The sequence below is a fragment of the Bos indicus genome, chromosome 6 (assembly GCF_029378745.1).
Source record: "Bos indicus isolate NIAB-ARS_2022 breed Sahiwal x Tharparkar chromosome 6, NIAB-ARS_B.indTharparkar_mat_pri_1.0, whole genome shotgun sequence".
In the NCBI taxonomy this organism is placed as follows: Eukaryota; Metazoa; Chordata; class Mammalia; order Artiodactyla; family Bovidae; genus Bos; species Bos indicus.
In genome coordinates, this window is record NC_091765.1 from 86988380 (window position 1) to 87015361 (window position 26982).

At 37.0% G+C, this 26982-nt stretch overlaps 1 protein-coding gene across 1 annotated transcript; it reads left to right on the plus strand.

Moving 5' to 3' along the window:
• Positions 1 to 653: 653 nt before the first annotated feature.
• Positions 654 to 26942, plus strand: DCK (deoxycytidine kinase). The gene is made up of 7 exons (XM_019962892.2): positions 654 to 1060; positions 4541 to 4656; positions 16907 to 17100; positions 18566 to 18713; positions 20456 to 20571; positions 22779 to 22869; positions 25048 to 26942. The coding sequence occupies exons 1-7, from the start codon at positions 970 to 972 to the stop codon at positions 25072 to 25074; spliced, it is 783 nt and encodes a 260-aa protein (XP_019818451.1). The 5' UTR covers positions 654 to 969; the 3' UTR covers positions 25075 to 26942.
• The last annotated feature ends 40 nt before the right edge of the window (positions 26943 to 26982 follow it).

Consider the following 26982-nt stretch of genomic DNA (forward strand, 5'->3'; position numbering starts at 1 on the left):
GAGGAATTGGGGGCAGGAGGAGAAGGGGACGACAGAGGATGAGATGGCTGGATGGCATCACTGACTCGATGGATGTGAGTCTGAGTGAACTCCGGGAGTTGGTGATGGACAGGGAGGCCTGGAGTGCTGAGATTCATGGGGTTGCAAAGAGTGGACACGACTGAGCAGAACTGAACTGACTGAGCCCCTCCGTGCCTGTTTACTCGCTGATAAACAGTAAGACCTCTCGCACTTGATGCTAGTTAATCCACGAAAAACCTTCGAAATAAGGTCTGGCGTGCAATAAGACTGCAATACATTCCCTGAGGACTGGATCGCCCAGCGCCACCTGGCCTGATAACCGTCTTCCCCTAGAAGGCTGAGAACAAGGATAATACGTTTAATTTTTGTACTATGCACCTCTCCCCTGACGAGTTCAAAGCTTCAAGCTCAACCAGTTCAGTCCAGAAGTTCAGAAACCACAAGCCCCACGGAACAAGCGAGTTCCCCAAAGTCCGGCCGCTCTCGGTAACGAGGAGAGACGCAGCCCTTTAACCTCCAGTGCCCTTCTACCTTGGGCGCCCTCCCTGAGTTCTCGGAAGATTCAGGGAACGCCTTCCTCGCCTGCGCGCGCGCGGCCCCGCCCTCTGTTTCCCCTTGACCCGACGTGCCGGGTGCGCACGCAGGAGTCCCTCTTATGGCGGGTGCAGGCCGAGGGGCCCTTGGTGGAATCGCCGATTTAGGGGAGGGCGGGGGCGTGGCTTCCCCACTGGGCGGGCGGCCACCTCGCGGTCCCTCCCCCATCGGCTGCTGTCTCCGCGCGCCAAAATCAAACCCGCCGATCCGCCGGCCGGAGAGTCTGGGACGGGACAGAGTTCAGTCTGCAGGTTAAGGCGAGTTCCGGGGTGGCGTGAACCCCGGCGCGCGCACCTGCGGCCACCTCCAAGCCCTCCTTGCCTGAAGCGCTCGGGGCTCCCAACAGGAGAAGGCATGGCCACCCCACCCAAGAGGAGCTGCCCGTCTCCCGCAGCCAGCTCTGAGGGGACCCGCATCAAGAAAATTTCCATCGAAGGGAACATCGGTAAGGGGCCTCGTGAGATGTTGGTCCCAAAGCAGGGGTAGTCGCGGCTGCGGGGGGCTGAAGCGCCCCTTTGCCGCATCCCTACTATTCCTCCGGGGATACTTTTCCCAGTCTGGTCCTGCGCTTGGGGACGCGACCCCGAATCCTAAATTGACGCCGAAAGCACCCCTCTCTGCTCTCCCCAGCTTCCCTCCCATGCCCCGAGGGTGGTCTCAGCCTCTGGGCGTCTGGCCGCGGGCCTAGGCCTCCGAGCCTTGTGAGACACGCTTGGAGTCCTTTTCAGCCTCTTCGTTGGGATAGTGCAAAGAGAATGGTTTTGTTCTGTTTGTTTTTAATGATGTGTCTGTATGTCAGTGCTTGAGGTGCAATTTACATAAGCTAAATGATCCTTTTTTTAGGTCTAGAGCTCTATGAGGTTTGACAAACATAATAATAATTTACCTCCACCAGAATCACAATTCAGAACATCTCCATCACTGCAAGAAGTTTCCCGGTACTTCTTTGTGGTCATCCCTCTCTCCATTTCTATCACCTGACAAGCACTGATGTGATATCAATTCCTGACAGTTTTGCCTTTTTCAGAATGTCATGTAAAGGAAATCATAGTGTGTAGCCTTTTGTGTCTTCTCTAATTTAGCGAATGCTTTTAGATTTATTCATGCTGCTTGTATCTGTGCGTTTGTGTGTGTGTGTGTGTGTTTGTTTTTTTTTTTTTTTTTTTTGGTTAGTTCCTAGTATTCCATTGCATGGGTATACCACAGTTTATCTCTCCCACTTGTGGACATTTGGATTTTTTTCCAGTGTTTAGATTATGAATAAAGTTGCTGTAAACATTCAAGTACAAGGAAAGAGTCTTTAAATGATCTTGGCAACATGGATCACTCACTCCCCAGCCAACATCCAAGTGAACATTGGGTTATGATTCAAAGACCACTCCTATTTCTGTTCTTAATCCAGATGTCATTTTACAAGATACGAGAGAACTTCCGATTCTTCTCTCTTTCTTACCTCCGGAAACCTATGCTTGATGCTTCCTGTTTTGATAGGATTCTTTTTTTTTTTTTGGTTCCAAGTTAGGTACTGGCCATTCATGCATACAACAATTTTTAAAAATTCTTACCATGTTCAAAGCACTTGTACTTTAACAAGGCAAGGTAGACAGGTGCTTTAGCAGCATTGCAAGCAATAAAAAAAGCTGAATACAGCCTCAAGGAGGGCATTTTGTTTCTTTGCTCCAGTGTTGAGACAACAGTTGGAAAAGTCCATGTAACAGTCTCTCATTTCTTCTTAGCTAGGATACTTCTTTGCAGATGAATGTTTACTAGTGTGATTTTACACAGCTACTTATTGATACAGAATACCATATATAAAAACAGGAGGAAGTAGTTGAACAAAGCCATTCCAAAAGTAAATTTGAATGAACAACCTCTTAAGTCTACACCACAATTCCTTCCCTTTGCTAAATCCAGCTAAGCAATGTGTGATACCTAGAAATTTACTTCCTTCCTAGCATCTTTTAATCTTCTCAGCACCTGAAATAATTTCCTAATTTGTCACCCCATCTCCAGTTTCTTTAAATTCTTCCAGAGTTTTCCTTCTGTATACAAATATGATTGTGTTAACCCCTGCTTAACTCTCTCACCTCCCTGATACTTAACACTGGAAGAAGTTGCAAACTCATGGCCTGCATTTACACAATATTGGCCTGCCCAAATTTGAAAAAAAATTTTTAATTAGTTACTGGCATTTACAGATGTTGAGATTTCCCATTAACATCTAGATTTTTGGCTTCTCTTGAAAAATCTGAAGATCTGGTAACACTGCATTTCTGTAAAACAACTGTTTGCTATTTGGATGGCATATGTCCCTCACCACTTAACAGTTTTTCCTGATACTGTGGCTTTGTCAGTTCCTATTTATTAATGCTCTTGTACTGTGGTTCATGTGCCTCTCTGCCATATTTGCTAGACCCAAGTAAGCTGTAAGTGGTAAAGAATCTGCCTGCCAGTGCAGGAGACTTGATTCAGTTTGAGGGTTGGGAAGATCCCCTGGAGGAGGAAATGGCTACCCACTCAAATTTTCTTCCTTTCCTCCATCTAACTCAATGAATGAATGAATGGTGAGCGTTTTACATGCTTCCATTCACCATTCTTCTAAATGCCTTGAGTTTCTGTGTTTACACTCTTCACGTGAAATCTGTGGTCCACCTTGTTTTTCCTATGATTAAACCTGATGATCATCTAGTTTATTCTTAAAAGATTTTCTGTCTGTTCTATGGTGATAATATGACTTTCATGTTTTGCTTCTCAACTATTCTGTGTGTTACTTTCTGATTGACCATCCCCTTTTTTTGGATCCAATTTATAAGGAAGAGGAAGCTTTGCTGCTGTTGCTTTTTTTAATAGATTTATCTATGTGTGTGTGTGCATTTGTCATATATATAGAAAGAGGGAAAACATGCTGACCAAAGATGACTAATATAATCACATTTGGTGACTTCAGATAGGAAGGGTGTGGTGTCATTAAGAGTATTGCTACACTCTGTCAAATTCTTGGTCAAGAATCTCTTTACTATTAAATTGAATGAATTTCCAGATAATTTTAAAATAGAAAATATATGTTTTGGTTACATCTGAACTGTTTTCTTTTTTTCCTCCTAGATATTTCAGAAACTAGTCAACGATCAGGGAGAAGTAAAGTACATACAACTCTTTTTTTTAAGGAGTTGGATAGAGTGCACAGGACTGTGAAAGGGAAACAGCAGAAACATGGCTATTGCTAGTAGGAAGTACTTTGCAAAAATATTTTTATAATTTCTGTTAGCCAGAGTGTCATATGATAATTAGGATCATACAGTAGTAATCATATTATTTCCCATCCTGAAACTCTGTGGATTGGATGCATCTTTATATTAATTTTTTGGTTTCTTTGGTTGTTTCTAGATTGGTTTTAGATCAGAAAGACCCAAGTTTGTTTGTATGTTGAATGAATAGAGCCAATAGAGAGGAAAATTTTGAAAACGCTGGAGACTGGAATGACTGTCACTGTAGTGATAGTTTATCACAACAGTTTCTATGAGGAGGGTGTTATTATTACAGTCTCCATTATATTATGAGGAAACAGGCTCTTAGAGATTCAGTGACTTGGTCCCAAATTGCAAACTTAATTAAGTGGGAGAATACCCTTAACTACTTCCCACAAAGTTATTTCTAATTATTTTTTCAAGGAAAGTAAATCTAGGTCTTGGATTTTTAAAATTCTGTTCCATGGCTTTGGTAAACTTAAAACATTAACAAACAGATGTGCTTATTAATACAGGTGGTCAGGGACTCTACCTTTTCATTAAAAAAAATCTGAGAGAGTTTAGAAATTGAATGTTTGTTTTTCTTTTTTGTATTGTTTGCTATTATAAATTTTGTAAAAGCTGATGACTAGGCATTTTTGTTTCCTTCCTCAATTTCACTTTTCCTCTCACAACAGCTGCTGGGAAGTCAACATTTGTGAATATCCTTAAACAAGTCTGTGAGGACTGGGAAGTGGTGCCTGAACCTGTTGCTAGGTGGTGCAATGTTCAGAGTACTCAGGATGAATTTGAGGTATGAAAATAAACTTTATTTAATAAAATAGAGAATTTTGGTGTAGACAAACAGTTATAACCTTGGGGTGTTTTTTTGTTTGTTTGTTTTTTCCTTTTCCAATAAAGCTTTTAAATATAGCTTTAAGTATCTTCATTTGGGCAGTCATTGTGTAGAAGTGTGTACACACACACACACACACACACACACACACACACGGGCTTCCCTTGTGGCTTAGCTGGTAAAGAAGTGTGTATACACACACACACACACACACACACGGGCTTCCCTTGTGGCTTAGCTGGTAAAGAAGTGTGTACACACACACACACACACAGGCTTCCCTTGTGGCTTAGCTGGTAAAGAATCCAACTGCAGTACAGGAGACCTGGTTTCAATCCCTGGATTGGGAAGATCCCCTGGAGAAGGGAAAGGCTACCCACTCCAGTATTCTGGCCTGGAGAATTCCATGGACTATAGTCCATGGGATTGCAAAGAGCCAGACATGACTCATTGAGTTTCACTGATATATATATGTCTAGACATTCATTGAACTATGTGCTTAAGATTATGCACTGCATTGCAGCTAAGTAGAATTTTTAAAGTTTTTAAAAAATTAGAACGTTTTAAAAAAATGTAAATTCCTTGAGTGTCTTTTTACATTTTGTTTATAAATAAGAAAAGCAAAAACAGCTACTCCATAGCTGAATTTTGTTAGTTTATATTTTAAGACTTTTATCTTTGACAGCCATTTATTTTTATACTTTCATTCTTGTCAGACTTTTACCTGGACACAAGTTTCAGTTTCCCAGCACTAGCCATCCTACATTGGAAATGAGGAAGAGGAAATAATAGTTACATTCCATTTTTTCAAGAAAACTTTTTTTTGTTGTATACATATATATGTGTGTGTGTATATATATATATATGAAGAAGCAATGAGATCTGATTATTAAGATTTTCATTTCTGGAGAAATGAGAATTGAAACTGAAAGCAGCATAGCAGAAATGGAAAAATGGAAATGTGTGCTAGAAACTTACTTTGTTAGTTTGAGGAGGACAGAGGTATTGAACAAAAAGTTTAGTTTAAAAGTGTAGCTGTTGTTATGAGAACTCTAGGAATAATAATTGAATGTTTAAAATGTAAATCATATATATAGGGAGGAATCACTAACCAAGATAACTGTGCAGAGTTTGAGGATACTGGTTTTGTATAACTGAAAGTGTTTTCTCACATACCTGTTTACTAAGCATGGTTAGCAGCTCACTACATTGCAATTCATTGAATAATCCAGGACTAAATCCTGAAGGGACTTCCTTTCGATGTGGACTCCATGTTCTTAAGAAATGATATTTCATTCTGGTCCTTGAGGAAAGGCAGAATTAGCCTTAAGTAGAGTTTTAAGTGGGTAAATTTATTTGCTTCTTTCAGCATTTTTTTGGACATACAATACAACTAGTAGAAAAGTATGTGAAACCTATGTACGGTTTGAAGAACAGTTTGAAGGCTAACATCTTTGTAATCGTCATTCAGGTCAAGAAATAGACCATTACCTTCTTGTTCAAAAAGTCCCTGTTCTTCTCAGGTCACATTATCTCCTTCCCAAGGATAATAACTCCTAGGGGTAATCACTCACATAAAATAACTCTCATAATTCTTGTGATAATTTTTCTTCTTTCTAAAAAGAATTTAAAGTACATGAACATATCTCTAAGAAATACAATTAGTTTTGTCTGTTTTTTAATCTTATATAAAGACATCCATTTGCATTCCTTTTCTTCTTTTGCTTAATAAGTTTGTGAAATTTGTCTATATTTTTGCATGCAGCTATAGCTTGTTCATTTGCATTGCCATATGGTATTCAGTTGTATTCATATATTACTATTTGTCCATTCTATACCTTTGATTGTTTTTTGAGTGGTTCCTAGTTTCAGTTCAGTTCTGTTGCTGAGTCGTGTCTGACTCTTTGTAACCCCATGAATCACAGCACGCCAGGCCTCTCTGTCCATCACCAACTCCTGGAGTTCACCCAAACTCATGTCCATCGAGTTGGTGATGCCATCCAGCCATCTCATCCTCTGTCGTCCCCTTCTCCTCCTGCCCCCAATCCCTTCCAGCATCAGAGTCTTTTCCAATGAGTCAGCTCTTCACATCAGGTGGCCAAAGTATTGGAGTTCAGGTTCCTAGTGTAGTTGCTGTGAAAACAGCCATGTTATGAATGTGAATCCTGGCGTACACATGCAAGAGTTTCTTTTGAAATAAGAAGTTAAATTACTGTGTGTTGGGGTATGTGTATGATGCCTATTTTCTGAAGTGGTTTTACTGCTTTACATTCCCCACAGTGTACTCAAGCTGTCATTAGTCCATTCCTTTGCCAATATTTAGTGTTGTCCAGCTTCCTAAATTTTGTCATTCTGATGAACATTTAATATCTTTTATGTTTTTAATTTGTATTTCCCTGATTGCTAATGAAATTGTGCTCCTTTAATTAATGTATTTGCTATTTGGATTTCTTTTGTGAAGTCCCTTTTCAGATCCTTTTGCCCATTTTCTTTTGGATATTTGGTCTTCGCTCACTCTACATTTTTACCTCGTAAAGTATGTCTTCTTGCCTCTTTGATAGTGCCCTACTCAAGGGTGCTTTTATTTAGGAGTGAGAGACCTGTGTTCTAAAAGTAATCTTTCTCCTTCTCATTTCTGGGGTCAACTGTCAGTGCAGTAATTCTCAGGGGTTAGGTAGAAACTAGCCAAATTAAACCAGTGTGAGAAATACAGAAAGCATTCTTTCATTGGGAGAATGTTAGACTAGATTGGATTAAGTGACCTTCATTGAAGTTCCGTTCCCTGATGGCTCAGACAGTAAAGAATCCGCCTGCAGTGCCGGGGACCCAGGTTTGATCCCTGGGTTGGGAACATCCCCAGGAGAAGGGAAAGGCAACCCACTCCAGTATTCTTGCCTGGAGACTTCCATGGACGGAGGAGCCTGGCGGGCTACAGTCCATGAGGTCACAAAGAGTTGGACACAACTGAGTGACTAACACTTCCACTTCTAATTTTAATATCATAGCTTCTAACTCATACTAAATACATGTAACTGGTTTGTTGGCATAGTAAATGTTTCTGCCTTTCAGCGTACCTTACTTGTTTTTTTGGAGGGGGGGCGGCTGTGCCTCGCAGCTTGCAGGATCTTAGTTCCCCAGCCAATTACCAAGAATTGAACCCATGCCCATAGCAATGGAAGTGCAGAGTCCTAAGCACCAGTGAATTCCCAGTATACCTTATGTTAACCAAACACACAGGAGCGTATACAAAAACCAAAATGTCGAAAATTTTGATTTGCAGAGAGAAATGTAATTATTAGATTCATTGAAGTAGGTCAGTTCATTTTCTATGTAGGCCCAGTAGACAGAACTCTGGATCTCAGAGACTTGGGGTGCTTTTTCAAACAGCAAACAATCCTTTGAGAATTTTAATATGTGGGATGCCTCCTGGTTAATAGTGAGAACCCTAGTGAATCACTGTTAGTGTTAGGAGTGTATTGAACCCTTTAGTTGTGTTGGAGAGGAGAGGTTGAAAATTTTGCATTAATGTACATGGGGAGACAATTTATAATAAGAAGGTTGTCTCTTAAGCTTAGAATCAGTGCTCAGGGAAATTAGTTATATTTATCTTAGTGACTGATATCATCAGACTATGATGCATTCATGCATCTGTCTCCATTCACATTGGTTTCATGGATCTGATATTCATGTTTATGGGCTGGAGCATTTTCTTCCTGTGAGCACAGTCAAAATTTCAAACTTTCTTTTTAACTACCATGTAGACGATCCAACACAGTTAATGTTAACATAGGCCTTTTTAAATACATACTTTCATCAGTTTCCTGTAATCCAGTCATGTCTCTACTATGTTACAATTTGATTATCTACATTGGATTTTGGTGTACATTCTTGGAGGATAATGTTATTTTTGTGTGTGTGTACTTAAGGATATTATGTTGTTAATCCTGTGTATTTCTAGATGAAGTTTCAGACTGGAGGGTAGTATTTTGGGAATAAGATAGTGGAATATGAGGGTAGTAATGGGTGGATGTGTTCCCAGTATCTTATTTTTTCCTGCACCTCAAGAAATGGAGTTTCTGCCTTCATCCTGGGGCCCTTCTTTCCGAGACCCATCCCTGACTCTTCCTTGGGATTTTGATATGAACCACTGTCCAAATTGCAGCTTCCTTAGCATGCTGCCAGTGGTGAGAAGTAGACTGTCTTCAGACATGACTCTGGTAAGGCCAGTCCCCCTTTGGATGTTCTCCTTTTAATCACACTTCTGGGCAGTAGCTGTAGCCTGGGAAATGTTGGGTTATCAGTACCTCTGATCTCTTCCCCTAGACAGTAGTTTAATTTGCACCTGCATGTTTAGCTGGTTTTGTTTTTTCACCTGCCACCTAGTGGCTGAAGTGTTGCTATACTGCTGATGTGCTGCCACCAATTTTAGCAAAATAGAGTCAAAAAGTACCTAAAAAGATTATGTAACCTCCCCACCTTCCCCCTCCCGTGGTAAATTATCTTTAAATCATATGGCCCAGATGACTATCAGTCTTTGTGTTAAAGGTTTATTTCAAATAGCAGTGTGGTTTATTTGGTGATTTATGTTACTATTTAAGCCCAAAAGCTTTGACTGAGTTGCTTTCTTTTAGCTTATTTTTGAGATATACAGACTGTTAGGAAGATGTTTTTGCTGTTTTTCTTAGTGAGCTGAATTCTTTTGAGAGATCTTTGTTGTTTATTGTGAAATGCTATTTTACTGTCATCTAACACTTCTTACCACTGAGAAGTCACTGAAAAATTAGTAACTCTGAGAAAGAAAGGATAAAATATAGTTATCTGTGAAACAGTAGCATATTTTTTGATAAATCATTCTTGAAAATTAATTAAGAATGCTTAATAAAATACCACTCATACCCTTTGAAATCGCCTAACTTTTGTCAACCCTTTTATGATTATCTTGTCTAATAGACTCTGATTCTTTTGACCAAACTTAACTTGATTGAACTTGCAATGTCTCAAAGGTTAGACTAGAAGTAAAAGATAAATGATTTTGAATCTCTACTTGATAATTCTCATTTTTACTCATCTTGGCAATAATCTATGCTTTCTGTAAAGTCATGAAGTGTTCTGTCATGAAGTGAATTATAGATATAAATACAAAAACAGATTAAAGTTACCTGTAATCCCACCACCCCATATGTAACTTTTATATAGTTGAGATGATGATTTATTATATCCAACTTTGACAGGTGAGTGGAGAATATGAAATAATATGTGCTTATTGTTCAAAATTAAGAATATCATGGACTACCAAGGAGGGAAGTAAAACTTTCTTAGATCTTACTTGAACCAACAATACATAATTTTTTACTTTGCTTTTCTTTCCTATAATGTTTATGTCAAAGGAAATTGAAAATGTTATTAAAAGTTTACTATAATTTATAAAGTCAGCCTAATTTATTGTGTGCATGTACCATTATTTACTTAATTAAGTGCCTAATAAATAGAATGATAGCCTATTTCCTTAGCACTGTGATAACCATCTTTCTGGTTAAATCTGTGTTTTGGATTATTTCTTTAAGATAAATTTTCAAAAGTGTAATTAATTTGGCCTGTGGATACAGAATTTTTAAAGTGAATGTAGCTAAACTGCTTTCTAGAGATGTTCTATTAGTTTTTATTTAATGTAGTTTGACCCTGAGGCATTCATATTTTTTATCTAAATACTTTTCGGAGGGAAAAAACACTAAAATTACGCTCAGTTTGGTAAAGATGATACACAGTATTTTTTTGATAGAACTTCTAATATTTTATTCTTAATTGCATTCAGAAAACCGGCAGTTTCAAAACTTTGGTGCATAAGATCAGAAGAAAATATTTTTGTATGGGCTCTTTGATTATCCTGAAGAACTAGAAAATGGTAACCTGGCTTACTGTTAATTTTCTAATTCGGTACCATGTTAAACTAAGAGCCAAAAAGTATCATCTTCAAAGCTGTAAATTTGTGTTACGGGTTTTTTATTTAGTTTTAATTTAAGCATCTGTATTTTTAGAACAACTAGCTGATTATTATTTTTTTGATTAGGTGATGAATCAAGATTGATCCTCTAAATTATTTTCATATAGCAGATTTTGGACTTGCTTTGGGCAAGAGAGATGACATTTATTAGAAATCCAAGTAAAAGAAGACCTGTAGTCTTGGTGTGATTTTTGTTTTTTTGTGGTAAAAAATATGTATAAATTTTACCATCTTAACGATTTTTAAACATACAGCTCCGTAGTAGTAGTAAGGATATTTACATTGCTATGGAACAGATCTCTAGAAATTTTCATCTTGCAGAACTAAAACTCTATATTCATTAAACAACTCTTCTTTGCCCCCTTCCCCCAGCTCCTGGTAACCACCATTCTACTTTCTGTCTCTATGAATCTGATTACTTTAGAGACCTTGTATAAGTGAATCATGCAGTATTTGCCATTTTGTGACTGGCTTATTTCACCTAGCATATTGTCCTCATGTCTCTTCAGAAAAGCCTTCAAACTTCTGTTCACTATCTGTTTTGTAACAAACCTACTTAATTTTGCATTTATACCCTATTTTATCTCACTATTATTCACAGTGCCTAGCAAATTGATCCTGTTTTTCAAATGAACCAAGTTCACTTCTTTTTTTTTTTTTCTAAGTTCACTTCTGATAGATTTTATTAAATATATCAGATAAATTTAAGGTAACACTTGCTGCTGTGTTATTGTTATTCAGTCACTAAGTCGTGTCCGACTCTTTGTGACCCCATGGAGTGAAGCATCAGGCTTCCTGTCCTTCATTGTCTCCCAGAGTTTGCTCAGACTCATGTCCATTGAGTCGGTGATGCCTTCCAACTATCTCATCCTCTGTGGCCTGCTTCTCCTCCTGCCTTCAGTCTTCCCCAGCGTCAGAGTCTTTTCCAATGAGTTGGCTCTTTGCATCAGCAGGCCAAAGTATTGGTGCTTCAGCTTCAGCATCAGTCTTTCCAGTGAGTATTCAGGGTTGATTTTCTTTAGGACTGACTGGTTTGATCTCCTTGCTGTCCAAGGGACTTTACAGAGTCTTCTCCAGCATCACAATTCGAAAGCATCGATTCTTCGGCACTCAGACTTCTTTATGGTCCAGTCCCACATCCATGCATGACTACTAGAAAGATGATATTGAGTGAATGGCATACTGTGCTGTGACTCAGAGACCCATGAGTGTGGCTCATCTAACCTCTCAGACAGTACTTCAACCTTTAGTGTTCATTAGAGTCACCTGGAGGACTTGGTAAAGCGAAAATTTGGGCCTCATCCCCAGTTTCTGGAAGTCTTTTGTCTCCAGCTGATGAATAAACAGTCGTCACCTTTGAGAGGTTTTTATGGGCCTTGCCTGGACATGATATACATTGCTTCTGCCCTGTTTGCACTGACTGGAACTGAGTCTCAAGCCTACAGTTAATTACAAGGAAGACTGGGGAATAAAGCCTAGCTGTGTGTCCAGGAGGAAAACAGCCTGGTTTTATGGAACATGTAGTAGTTTCTGCCACCACAGTTTCCAAATAGAAGTACCTTAAATTTATTTGTTATTGTAACTTAAACTCAAATGTGCCGTGTTTAGTTAAATTACGTGGAAGTTGTTGAAGTTTATTTTAAAGTTAACGGTTATTTTAGGAAATTCCCTGGTGGTGAAGCCTTTAGGACTAGGCTTCCATTGCAGGGGAATCCCGGTCAGGGAGCTAAGATCCCACAAGCCATGTGATGTGGTGAAAAACAAAACAAAATAAAGTTAATGGTTATTTTGGTAACAGATATTTGTGCACTGAAGATAATTTGAAATAGGCTAGACAGTGATAAAGACAAAAAAATTGTCATGGTTAGTTTTATTTATAAAAATAACTCACATGTATTTTCACTAGTGAATTTTTATTTATGCCTTTGGTGAATTCTCTCTTGTTTAACTATGTAAAGCTATCCATGTCTGAGATAAAATTATTAAAATACAAAACACCAGCACCAGGTAAATTACCCAGATAGTATCTGAATATCTCCCTTCAAGAAATCAAATGTAAGTATTGTTTATAGATAAGGATATAGGCTGTCCTGGTGGCTTAGAGGTAAAGATTCTGCCCGCAATGCAGGAGACCTGGGTTTGATCCCTGGGTCGGGAAGATCCCCTGGAGAAGGTAATGGCAACACACTCCAGTATTCTTGCCTAGAAAATTCCATGGACAGAGGATCCTGGCAGGCTACAGCCCATGCAGTTGCAAAGAGTAGGACACGACTGAGCATCGAACACTTTGTTTATAGATGTAACTTCAATATGTAATAGTAGAGCAATGTTTTGGAAAAAATATGGCTTTAGAATAAGTCTTAGGCTTGAATCCTAGTTTTGCTGCTTACTAGATTTATTGATATTAATCAGTTATTCAACCTTTTTGAACCCTGTTTCTTAAACCTATAAAATAGTGTCAGTAATGACTGTTTCATAGAGTTGAGATAATGTATACTTTTTATATAGTCTCTGGTATAAAATAGGTAATAAATGATAGGTATTATTGTAATTATCATTAAAATTGAAGTGTATTTTCTTATAAAGGGATATTTTGAGTAATGAACTTATTAGTTCTTCAACAGATGGTCTCTATTTTCAAATTTAACAAAATAAAAAAATAAACTTTTAGGAAAACTTAGATATGCCCTTTGTGTTCACATTTCTAAGCATATTCTTTCTAAAAAATATGCCATGAAAGCCAAGATAATGCAACCAGGAATAGAGCAGACTAAATCAAGAGTTAAATTTTGTGTTTTGAATTAACATTTGTACTGCAGAGAATTTCATAATACATGAATACCACTACTATTCTGCCCCCTTTTTTAGTATCAAATACATCTAATCCTTTAACGAAGTGAAAAACCTGTTTAACCTGTATTTTTTATTATTTGAAAATTAATAATTTAACATTTGTATATTTAATATTTAAGTATATCTTTCAGATGTAATTCACATAATGTTGTTAGTTTCATATGCTCAATATGTAGTGATTCAACATTTGTATACATTGTGAGATGATCATCATAAGTCCAGTTACCATCTGTTACCATACAAAGTTAACACCCTGTCATTTCCTTTATTCTCCTTTCTCTATTCCTTTCATCCCCATGACTTATTTATTTTATAACTGAAATGTGCACCTCTTGATCCTTTTTCCCAATTCAACCCCTACCCGCTACCTCCCTCTCACCTATCTGTCCTCTGTATCTGTGAGTCTGGGTTTTTGTTTGTTTGATTCCTCCTGTGAATGAAATCATATGGTATTTGTTTTTGTCTGACTGGTTTCACTTAGCATAATACCCTTAAGGTCCATTAATGTTACAAATGGCAAGATTTTGTTTTCTGTCATGGCCAAGTTGTAGTCCACTATATGCATACACTATATCTTTATCCGTTCTTCCATCGACAGACACTTAGGTTGTTCCATATTTTGGTTATTGTAAATAATGCTGCAACAAGCATAGGGTACATGTATCTTTTCATATTAGTGTTTTTGTGCCTGATACTTATTTATTTATTCTGGATATTTCATGTGTGTTAATGGCAGCTTGTGTTTAGCTAACTTCTCTCATAAATCCACCAGCAGTGTTCATAAAGTTATCTCTGTTACTGAGCCATGCTTACCAGGGAAGGAAAATAAAATATACACTAGTGTGTCCTCTTTATTTTATTTATTTTTTTTTTTTAGTGTCCTCTTTATAAAACCAACTAAACAAAAGTTTTGGTTGAGTTGATAAACTTCATTTAGCTGGAAACATTCACTTGTATGAAAGATTTTCTCCCTGGAGGATGGTGAATTAGACAATCCGTTTATAACTAAATTAACAAAAGTCCTTGAAACTCTAATAAAATTACATTTATTCTTTAAGCAGTTTGAGAAGGCAGCTGTTACACCTTTATTTCAGTTCATCATCTGCTCAGTATTTCTAAATAGACCTATTGTTGACTGTTGGCCTCTTGCCATTTTATGCTTTTCTTTTCCTTCCAGTTTTGAGAAGTTTCACTTAATTATGTGGTTTGTGGTATGAAATGTAAATTCTGCCTCAGAGCAGCACGTGTTTGTGTGGTTTTTAGTTCTTAACTGAAACTTTAAGATCCGTTGTAGTATTTACATTTCTGAATTTTTTTTTTTTCCCTCCCTCAGAGGAAAAACACCTACTTTGAGCATGAACTTTCAGAAAGTGTTCAGGGGCATTTATTTGAACTAAGATTGAGAATAGGAATTAAGCAGTCATATTTTATTCTTTAAAAGTTAGTAAACAAGTTTAAGGATGTACAGCTTTGGGGAGAACCTTTATATAGCTTGATATAGAAAAGGCTGATGAACCCTGGGTCCTCAGTTTTGTTTTTTCTTTTTTAGTCTGACAACTCTAATATCAAAAGTTTTCTAATATATTGTTACCATGCAACCTATTTTGATCGATTTTAATCTATTTTAATAGATTTAATCTATTTAATAGAGCTATCACTCTGAGGAAGAAATTTCAGTGGCTTCTTTCTGTTTAGCCCCCTTTGTTTTGATTTGTAAGCCTGAAATGTTAGCATTTGCTGACTTTGACCTGTAGTAGTGAAATGGCAATGGATAGATGCTCAAAATTACTTTCTATATCTTTTGCAAATTAGAGATTCATTTAGTGTACCATTTAGGGTGTATATTGTCACCCTGCTTATTTAACTTATATGCGAAGTACATCATGACAAATGCTGGGCTGGAGGAAGTACAAACTGAAATCAAGATTGCTGGGAGAAATATAAATAACCTCAGATATGCAGATGACACCACCGTTATGGCAGAAAGTGAAGAATTAAAGGGCCTCTTGATGGAAGTGAAAGAGGAGAATGAAAAAGTTGACTTAAAGCTCAACATTCAGAAAACTAAGATCATGGCATCCGGTCCCATCACTTCATGGCAAATAGATGGGGAAACAGTGCAAACAGTGGCTGACTTTATTTTAGGGGGCTCCAAAATCACTGCAGATGGTGACTGCAGCCATGAAATTAAAAGATGCATACTCCTTGGAAGGAAAGTTATGACCAACCTAAACAGCATATTAAAAAGCAGAGACATCACTTTGTCAACAAAGGTTCGTCTAGTCAAGGCTATGGTTTTTCCCGTGGTCATGTATGGATGTGAGAATTGGACTGTGAAGAAAGCTGAGCGCCAAAGAATTGATGCTTTTGAACTGTGGTGTTAGAGAAGACTCTTGAGAGTCCCTTGGACTGCAAGGAGATCCAACCAGTCCATCTTAAAGGAGATCAGTCCTGGGTGTTCATTGGAAGGGCTAATGTTGAAGCTGAAACTCCAGTACTCTGGCCACCTGATGTGAAGAGCTGACTCATTTGAAAAGACCCTGATGCTGGGAAGGATTGAAGGCAGAGGAGAAGGGGACGACAGAGGATGAGATGGTTGGATGGCATCACCAACTCAATAGGCATGGGTTTGGGTGGACTCCGGGAGTTGGTGATGGACAGGGAGGCCTGGTGTGCTGCAGTTCATGGGGTTGCAAAGAGCTGGACATGACTGAGTGACTGAACTGAACTGAACTAGGGTGCAAGCCTCTTTAAAAAAAAAAAAAATTAACGGATTAAATCAGATCTTCCCTAGCGTAAACTACTTTAATTCAGACTATATAAAAATCTAATAACAAGAAATTGGCCATATAGAGTAGTCAAGTGGATGCTGTGGTTGAAGAGAGATTAGCAAATAGATACTGAGTAGGTATCACAGGAGTTTTTCAGTGTGAAAGGAATACTGGAAGGGACCTAAGATGACCTTGCCTGTTTAATTACTTAAACACATAGTACTCTGTCCAGAGGAGGTGCTAGGCTAGAAATGTGAACAAATCTGTGAAACATGTTACTAGTAAACTTTTGTGATGTTTTATAAGAACAATAAGTGATTTCACTGTTTCCAGAGGCAGGTGTTAATATCATTGTTTTGATTTGCATTTTTCCAAATTAGCCACTTTGAGCATATTTTCATGTGACTATTACCCATCTGTATATCTTCTTTGTAAGAATGTATATTCAGGTCTTCTACCCATTTTTTGATTGGATTGTTTGTTTGTTTTTTATTTATCCAACTATTTTTTTAACTTAAAAATAGTAAAATTGCCCTATTGATCATTACTTTGCTTTTTGTCTCTTTTTTCAAATTCAAAATAGGAACTGACAACATCTCAGAAAAGTGGCGGGAATGTTCTTCAGATGATGTATGAGAAACCTGAACGATGGTCTTTTACCTTCCAGTCATATGCCTGCCTCAGTCGAATACGAGCTCAGCTTGCCGCTCTCAATGGAAAACTCAAAGATGCAGAGAAACCAGTATTATTTTTTGAACGATCTGTGTATAGTGACAGGTATATAAAAATGACCTTACTTGTCAATTTGGAATCTTGGCTTAGAACTGGACTTTTTCCCCTGTTTCCTGGGGATAAAGGAACAACAGACTCGGAGTAATAGAGATTTGAGATGGAAAATGACATTTAATACCTTCAGCAGTTTGATATTAATGGCATTAGGGAAGTTCTAGAATAATTTCTGGGCTTCCCTGGTAACTTAGTGGTAAAGAATCTGCCTGCCAGTGCGGGAAACATGAGTTCAATCTTTGGGTTAGGACAATCCCCTGGAGAAGGGAATGACAACCCAGTCCTGTATTCTTGCCTGGGAAATCCCATGGACAGGGGAATCTGGCAGACTGTGGTCCATGGCAAAGAGTTGGAAATGACTTATTGACTAAACAGCAACAACAACAGAATAATTTCTAGCTGCCATGGAAACTGGTGGGGTGTGGTGGCCATCTCGTCTCTTTCACATTTGCAGAGTTTTTATTTCTTCGAATCCTCTTAACATTCTTATCAGCTCTGGTTAAATCTGGATCCCTATTCTAGACTTGCATCTGGAACTAGGAGGTCATATATCTCTGAGGGGGGCTTAGAATTAACCCACTCCTGTACTCTTGCCTGGCAAATCCCATGGACAGAGGAGCCTGGTAGGCTGCAGTCCATGGGGTTGCTAGGAGTCAGACACGACTGAGTGACTTCACTTTCACTTTTCACTTTCATGCATTGGAGAAGGAAATGGCAAGCCACTCCAGTGTTCTTGCCTGGAGAATCCCAGGGATGGGGGAGCCTGGTGGGCTGCCATCTATGGGGTCACACAGAGTTGGACACGACTGAAGCGACTTAGCAGCATCAGAATTACCCTGCTTATTATGTAAGGATTCTTTTACTAGAGTTAGCTCAGAACTGAGGTTCTCAAACTTTGGGACCCCTTCTCGTTCTTAATAATTATTAAGGAGCCCAAAAAGCTTAGTGTCCTATTGATATTTATGTTATTAGAAATTAAAATTGAGAAATATAGAAACATTTATTAATGTATTTTAAATTAGTAATAGTAAATCCATTACATATGAACATGAAAAAGATACTTGTGAAATTAGATTTTTCAAAAAAAAATTGAGAAGAGCAGCATGCAAATCTCTTTAGTGTCTAACTTGAAGTCAGATGGATTCTCATTTGTGCTTCTGTTTTTAAGCTATTTAAGCTTTTGGTTGAAGTACAGTATATAAAGTAATTTGGCCTCTCACAGAACCCCTGGAAGGGTCTTGGGGACTACCAGGGGTTCTCACACCACACTTTTGGGAACCACTGGCAAGAACATACGTTCTATAGTTCAAAATACTCTGTGTTTTTTTTTTTTTTCTTGCTAACCAAGGCATTATTTGCTGTAGGATTTAGGAGAATGTTTCATGTCCATTTAGTAGATCAATTTTCTCTTTGTGCTTTTTGGAAAGAATTTGTGTTGATACAGATTCTCTTGCAGGTATATTTTTGCATCTAATTTGTATGAATCTGACTGCATGAATGAAACAGAGTGGACCATTTATCAAGACTGGCATGACTGGATGAATAACCAGTTTGGCCAAAGCCTTGAACTGGATGGAATCATTTATCTTAGAGCCACTCCAGAGGTGAGACAATAAAAATTTGTTGGATCCATTATAGATTTATTAATAGAAATCCTCAGGTGTGTAGAGAAGGCAATTCAGTTTAGAATTGCCCCACCTCCAGAAAACTACAAGACCACATTTTTTCCTCAGTTCTCTTTTTTTTTTTTTTTCTTTTTTTTTCTCAGTTCTAATCATTATTCTTCCTGACTTTTTCAGGGCCTCTTATCTATTACAGCTACATTAAGAACTTTGCTCAAGCAACTCCTGGAATATAGGTTTCATGAGTTGGGACTTTGGATATTTTAATTACTGTTGAGTTTCCAGGGCCTAGAACTGGGTCTGGGTACATAGTAGGAGCTTAGTAAATATTTACTGCATAAGTGGCAAAGTTGATGAAGATCCATGTCAAGAATCCTTTATGATTGTGGCTTGGAATGGGTAGATAGAAGTGACTGTAGTTGAGAGGAGACTTAGAGGACCCTTGCCCTTTTGAGTTAAGGGAGCTCACTCAAAAACGTGCCTTTTGTGATAGATTATAAAGAGCTATTCTTACTTACTTATGAAATTATGTAATGAATTCAGAAAGACCCAGTAGATAGATGCCTTTCATAAAACCAACCTAAATAAAAGCTTACATTGGTTAAGAAACTTCTGGTTTTAGTGCTTGCATGCCTGCTTTTTCTGTTTTTTATTCCTCTTTCTTTCCCTGAGTCACAAAGTAGGCTCTGGATGTAAATGTCATGACTTCTCGTCTGAAAGAATACTGTATTGCTATTGAAGCTGAATTTTCAAAGAAACTAAACTAGGTTTCTGATAACAAGGGATGATTTTGTTCCTCTTTTAGTATCAAGTAAGCCACGACTGAGCGATTTCACTTTCACTTTTCACTTTCATGCATTGGAGAAGGAGATGGCAACCCACTCCAGTGTTCTCGCCTGGAGAATCCCAGGGACAGAGGAGCCTAGTGGGCTGCCGTCTATGGGGTCGCACAGAGTCGGACACGACTGAAGTGACTTAGCAGCAGCAGCAGCAGCAAGCCAGAATTTAACCATACCAATTTCGAAATTCACTTTTATTTTTGAGAATAATTTTTGTTTTTAATTTATGAAAATAGTAAATACAAATATAGAAGAAAAAACATAAAGAATCATAATAGTTTCGTTCTGCTAGAAACATTCATAGTACACATCTAACACAAGTCTAACACAAAACTTTATTTCATCAGTATTGTTTATGATATCTTTTGATTAGAGGACCATTTACTTATTTGAAAAGAGAGGATTTATAATAGACTTTGAAGCACATTTTGTATGCCAAAGTTAAAAATTTTTTTAAAATTTTATTGAAGTATAGTTGATTTATAGTGTTGTGTTTAATTTTTGCCATATAGCAAAGTGGCTCAGTTATACAGATATATACACTTTTTCATATTTTTTTCCATCATGGTTTATCACAGGTGCATATTTTTGTTTTTTAACCAAACTTATTTTATACTTTATATTTCAAGTATGGATACCAAAAGTTTATAGAAGTATTTGATTTATTTTTGAGAGTAATTCTTGGTTTAGAACCACCAAATGGGTGAAAAGCCCAAGGAGGGAAAGATGAACTACTCCGTTTTCTAGGAAAAACAGAGATTTTAGCTAGCATAAATAAAGAGACACTAAAGAAGAAAAGTTTAATGGCAGCTGACAAGAAACTTATTTAAATGTTTCTTGCCTCCACCACTCCTCCTACCCCTTTCTTATTGCTTTTGCTTTTAGAAATGCTTGAATAGAATATATTTACGGGGAAGAAATGAAGAACAAGGCATTCCTCTTGAATATTTGGAGAAACTTCACTATAAGCATGAAAGCTGGCTCCTGCATAGAACACTAAAGTAAGATTTCCTTATTTACTATTGATTTTAAATTTATTTATCAAATTTTAATCCAAAACATGTACAATTTTTTAATTTTCAGTCATTTATATTAGTACTGTAGGATCTCTTAGAATTAAGTGTGAATTTTGACTCTTTGTGGAGAAGGCAATGGCACCCCACTCCAGTACTCTTGCCTGGAAAATCCCATGGACAGAGGAGCCTGGTGCACTGCAGTCCAGGGGGTCGCTAAGAGTCGGACACGACTGAGCGACTTCACTTTCACTTTCACTTTTGACTCTTTGTATTGCAATGAGATCCTAATTTCTTGAAGTTTTTATAGCTAATCTCCTCCGGTCGTATTTACAGCATAGTATATGGAGTTCACATTAAGGAATAAAGTAAGAGATACATCTGTATGTATTATTTAGGTACAAGCATACCTTGTTGTGTGCTTCCGTGGTGGCTCAAACAGTAAAGAATCTGCCTGCAATGCAGGTGACCTGGGTTCAGTCTCTTGGTTGGGAAGATCCCCTGGAGAAGGAAATGGCTACCCACTCCAGTATTCTTGCCTAGTGATTTACATGGATAGAGGAACCTGGTGGGATAGAGTCCCTGGAGTTGCAAAGAGTTGGACACACCTGAGCAAATAACACACACACTCACACACTCATACCTTGTTCTATAGCACTTCGCTTTATTGTGCGTCACAGATATTACATTTCTTACAAATGGAAGGTTTCTGACAACCCTTTGTCAAGCAAGTCTGTTGGCACCATTTTTCCAACAGCGTTTGCTAATGTTGTGTCTCAATGTCACATTTTGTAAATTCTTGAAATATTTCAAACCCTGCAATAGCAAAAAGATTGTGACTCACTAAAGCATCAGATGATAGCAATTTTTAACAATAAAGTATTTTTATTTACATTTTTTTAGACATAATGATATTGCACATTTGCTATACTGCAATATAGTGAAAATGTAACTTTTGTAACCATGGGGAAACCAAAAAAATATGTGTGACTTGCTTTGTTGTGGTATTTGCTTTGTTGTGATATTCATTTAATTGTAGTAATCTGGAACCATACCTGCAGTATCTCTGAGTTACGCTTATACTCTCTTTCAGATAGAATCTAAGATATTTCAGATTTGTTTCTTAGATCACTGTACTTTATCATTAGTCAAATCTTAGTTCAAATCCATCTCACTTATTGGTTTGCAACTTTAGACAATCTCTGAGCCCCAGAATGGTCTCCCTGATCTTTAGTTTTCTCATTTTTAAACATCCCTACTTTCTGGTGTGATTTTGGTTTTTGAGGAGAATTACATTTTACAAACTAAGATCATGGCATCCAGTCCCATCACTTCATGGCAAATAGATGGGGAAACAGTGGCTGACTTTATTTTTCTGGGCTCCAAAATCACTGCAGATGGTGATTGCAACCATGAAATTAAAAGACACTTACTCCTTGGAAGGAAAGTTATGACCAATCTAGATAGCATATTAAAAAGCAGAGACATCACTTTGTCAACAAAGGTCTGTCTAGTCAAGGCTGTGGTTTTTCCAGTGGTCAGGTATGGATGTGAGAGTTGGACTATAAAGAAAGCTGAGTTGCCAAAGAATTGATCCTTTTGAACTGTGGTATTGGAGAAGATTCTTGAGAGTCCCTTGGATTGCAAGGAGATCCAACTAGTCCATCCTAAAGGAGATCAGTCCTGGGTGTTTACTGAAGGACTGATGTTGAAGCTGAAATTCCAATACTTTGGCCACCTGATGTGAAGAGCTGACTCATTTGAAAAGACCCTGATGATAGGAAAGATTGAGGGCAGGAGGGGAAGAGAACGACAGAGGATGAGATTGGTCGTATAGCATCACTGACTCAATGGCCATGAGTTTGGGTAAACTCCAGGAGTTGGTGATGGACAGGGAGGCCTGGCGTGCTGCGGTTCATGGGGTTGCAAAGAGTTGGACATGACTGAGCAACTTAACTGAACTGACATTTCACAGTGCCTGGCTTTATACATTTTATATCTGAGATTTTTAGATAATGCATAGTAAATTTAGGTGAGAAAGAAGGCATTGCCAGATGAAGTACTTGCAGGATAATTTTAATGTAAAACAATGGATAACATTTTGATTTTCAAATGAAGATATAAGAATATGTTTTTAGTGTTTCTCTTTTATTTATTGCTTTTTCTAAATATTTTATTCATCTCTTTTTGAACAGAACCAACTTTGATTATCTACAAGAAGTGCCCATCTTAACACTGGATGTTAATGAAGACTTTAAAGACAAACATGACAGTCTAATTGAAAAGGTAGATTTATGTTGAATACAGTGATTATAAAGAATGTTGTTTTGTCTTGTCTAAAGTGTTCTAACTTCTGAGAAAATTATCTTCTAATGAAAGATGACAGAGTTAATTAAGAGACAGTTAAGAGCTTTAGAGGGATTTAGCCTATTTAGATTTTCATCTTAACTTTAACTTCTAGATTTGTAGCCTTAAATAAAATAAGACCTTCTTTATCCTTTTGTTTCTTTGTCTGTATTTTAGGAGTAACATTAACAAAAGTTCTTGCTTACTCCCCTCTAAAATTATAGGATATGGATCTCATCTATTTTTATATTATCTGGAGTCTTGTTATTAAAGATTTATAGTTTTTAGTTTTGTTTGGTGCCTCGTCTGTGACTTAGCATTGCCTAATCATTGAGTCATTATCTTAGTCAGAGTTAATCTTCCATATATTTAGAGTTGACTATATTCTGTTAAGTAAGTGGTGCTTATATTGATAAAGGGACTGGAAGAGAACATATTGATGAATACTTGAGAGAGACTAGTAATGGGATTTGTATAATAAATATCCCTATAGTGAAGTCGCCGCTCAGTTGTGTCCGACTCTTTGCGACCCCATGGACTGTAGCTCCTCGGTCCATGGGATTTTCCAGGCAAGAGTAAACCCGGGTTTCTCACATTGTAGGCAGACACTTTACTGTCTGAGCCACCAGGGAAGCTATCCATGTTAATTAACTTAATGATCTAAGATCTAAAGAAAAAGCTCCCCTTTTTTTGTTGTTTGTTTAGTTTTGAGAGAAATTTTATTTTTCTTTTTCTTGTCATAAAATGTCTGCTGTTTAGTATAATAGGTGTTTAACATTTATAAAGTATATCAAGAATTTTGAAAAATCTCAGCATTATATATTACTATAGCACATAGTTGTTTTTCCCGTGGTGTTTCCTGGTGACTCAGTGGTAAAGAGTCTGCCTGCAATGCATGAGACCTGGGTTCAATCCCTGGGTCAGGAAGATCCCCTGGAGAAGGGTATGGAGACCCACTCTAGTATTCTTGCCTGGAGAATTACGTGGACAGAGGAGCCTGGAGGGCTACAGTCTATGCAGTCCCAAAGAGTCAGGCACAACTGAGCGACTAATACTTTGATTTTCAAAGAAAAGCATATCTGGAAAATTTAAGTGACCTCTTCACTAATTTAATTTAAGGACTTCTCTTGTGGCTTAGCTGGTAAAGAATCTGCCTGCAATGCAAGAGACCTGGGTTTAATCCCTGGCTGGGGAATATCCCCTGAAGAAGGGAATGGCTACCCACTCCAGTAATCTGGCCTGGAGGATTCCAAGGACTGTATAGTCCATGGGGTGGCAAAAAGTCAGACACAACTGAATGACTTTCACTTTCACTAATTTAATGATGTTAAAAATATAGGATAGAATTCACTTGTGATACTGTTAAAATAAATAAAATTAAGTCAACCATTCCAGTACTAAAAGCCAACCATTATTTTAGCTATATGAATCTATAAAGTCACTTTTTCATTTTAGCTAGCACTTCATAGTTTTGATTAATGATCATCATCTCATAGTATTATTTATTTTTACTTTAATTAGTAGTGTTAGAGTTTGGCAACTTTTTTCATGTATTTTTGCAAGGCAATAATCTTTTGTCTATTCATTAGAATTACTGTATAGTCTAAAATATAGAGAGAGCAATATCTTGTATTGTGACATTGGTCACTTGGTTAGGTTCATTCACTACTTACATGACCTTTCATCACATTTTAATATTTATAGTCTGTATGGTTCACATTTGTGCTTCAGAAAAATTGTAAATCTATTACATAGATTACATACACAATCAAGACCTTTAGAGTTGTTTAAACCATTGCAATTACTCATGTTATCAGTGCTAAAGCTGCACATGTCAGGGTCTGTGGTATTATAAAGAGAAAATTAGTGTTACGAGTTATAGAACTGTATCAATCTGAGATGTAAATTTAATAACTTCTGTAATGACTTTTGGATCATTCATCTTTTATTACTCAAGTATTTGTTAATATTTCTTTTGAAAGTAAATGCTGTAGCTTTGTGATAGAGTTTACTTATACAGTTGAGGTCTTCAACTGTTCTATACTTCTAATTGAAAATGAATATTAGATATCTGAAATTAGCCAAGGAATTACATTAATATTTTTTTCCTTCCCTCAGGTAAAAGACTTTTTGAGCACTTTGTGATCTTGCTGATGACTACACGCAACCAAATGATTCCACCTTCTTCAGCTTTGTGTATCTGCAGGGGTCCATTTTCATATGTCTCTCGTCTAAACCCAAGTTTTTAACTACTTTTATCCCCCCCCCAAAAAAAATTTTTTTAATGAATCCTGTACAAAAGTTTATTACTAGCTTTTTTTTTTTTTCTCTCTTTTGTGGGTTTAAAGAAACAAGGACATATAAGTATCCCTTACAAGGATTCTGGCATTAGGTGGTTCCAGAATCGTTACAGTAGTTAAGCTACATCATAAAGGATCCAGCCTCCTTTTGTCTTTCCTATATTATCCTCCTCAGCTGCTTGACTTTTTTTTTTTCCTGGTGCTTCTCATCTCAATGACCAGTTTCTTAGCTGGAAACTTTAATGTCACATAAATGGTAGTATGTCCTGTGTAAGTACATTAGTGTATCTATTAAAAATTGAAAAGTGGAATTTAAGAAATCCATCAAAAAAGGATTATGAGGTTTCATTGGAAATACTTTTGATCAGGTGCTTTCCCTTCCACCTTAATAGATGTGGAAGTTAAGATTGGGTTTAATATTTAATCACTTCACTGATATTTATTAAGGTGTCTATAACACATTTGTAGAGTAGTAGGTTAGACTTTGTTCCCAGTTTGACATAACTTACAAGTCATTTAGTCTTTTTCCTGCCTTTGTTTCTACATGTGTGGTATGAGTGAGGCTTTATCTTTTGCATGGAATTTTAGAGTATTAAAGAGGAAATGTTGCTACACTTAAAATGATAACTGAAGATTATTACATTGAGTATAAAGATTGAATTTAGTTGTAACTTCAAATAACTGCCTGCTTTTTTCCGTCACAGACCATTCTTTTAGAATGGAGTATTACTATTCTAGTTAAAGAGTTGGCTTAAATTCTGATTGTCTTTAAATCATTTGAGGTGGAATTACAGTTTTCCTTACATTTCTTACCATTTTTATAGGTAAAACATTAGTGGGACACAGTGAGGAATACATTTTTCCATTATAGTTTTTACTGATGCTGTACTGGAAATGAATAGTTTTTCTTTACCTTTATACTTGGTGAGAAGCATAAAAGGAAACTGAAAACAAGGTAGATTATCTTCTTAGCAGTAAAGACTGCTTAGTTAGTCACAGCTCTTATTTCCTGCCACTGTTCTACTTTCCCTGCTGTCTGATTAATAGGCAACCTGCTATTTTAAAGTTTTATTTAAAAGTGAAAAGAAGTCACACATTTCTACTTTGAGAACATCATCACTCTTCACTTCATAGTTTTGCTGCTCTGTCGGATTATATCTTAAGTATTTGTTTCCTCTCCTTTTAGAGAAATTACTGATAAAAATGATCTTGCTTTATGTTATATATCTTGAAAGCATTATCATGTTTTGTGGATTAGAAATTACACATATTAATAAAGAGGGCAGGGTACAGAATAGTTGTAATTTTTAAAAATCTGCATGGATTTATTTTAGGTCTATATATATAGGTTTAGATCTGTATGTATAGATTTTTTTCAGCTTTGTTTAAGATGTGCAGTGTGTTTTATTTGTATTTAACCTTTCTACTTGACATTTTAGAAAAACTCGGATTTTTTAAAATGAGAGGAAAGTTACTTTGAAACTATCATTTTCCTTTTTAAAATATCTTGTGTTTAGTTTCTTGATATTCAAAGATAATAATTTAGTGAATTAAATAGTTTAGATGCACTGATCTTTGAATGAGAGACTTGTTTCAGACCTATAGTTGCCATAAATATTTGTCTCATGATATTGTATGAATTTGTTTTTGTTTGATATGAATGAATTTATTAAATTAAATATTTGCTTAATAAATAAATATAAATCTCTTGAATTCTAATGAGCTACACTCGTTGAAATGATTGCATCTTTCT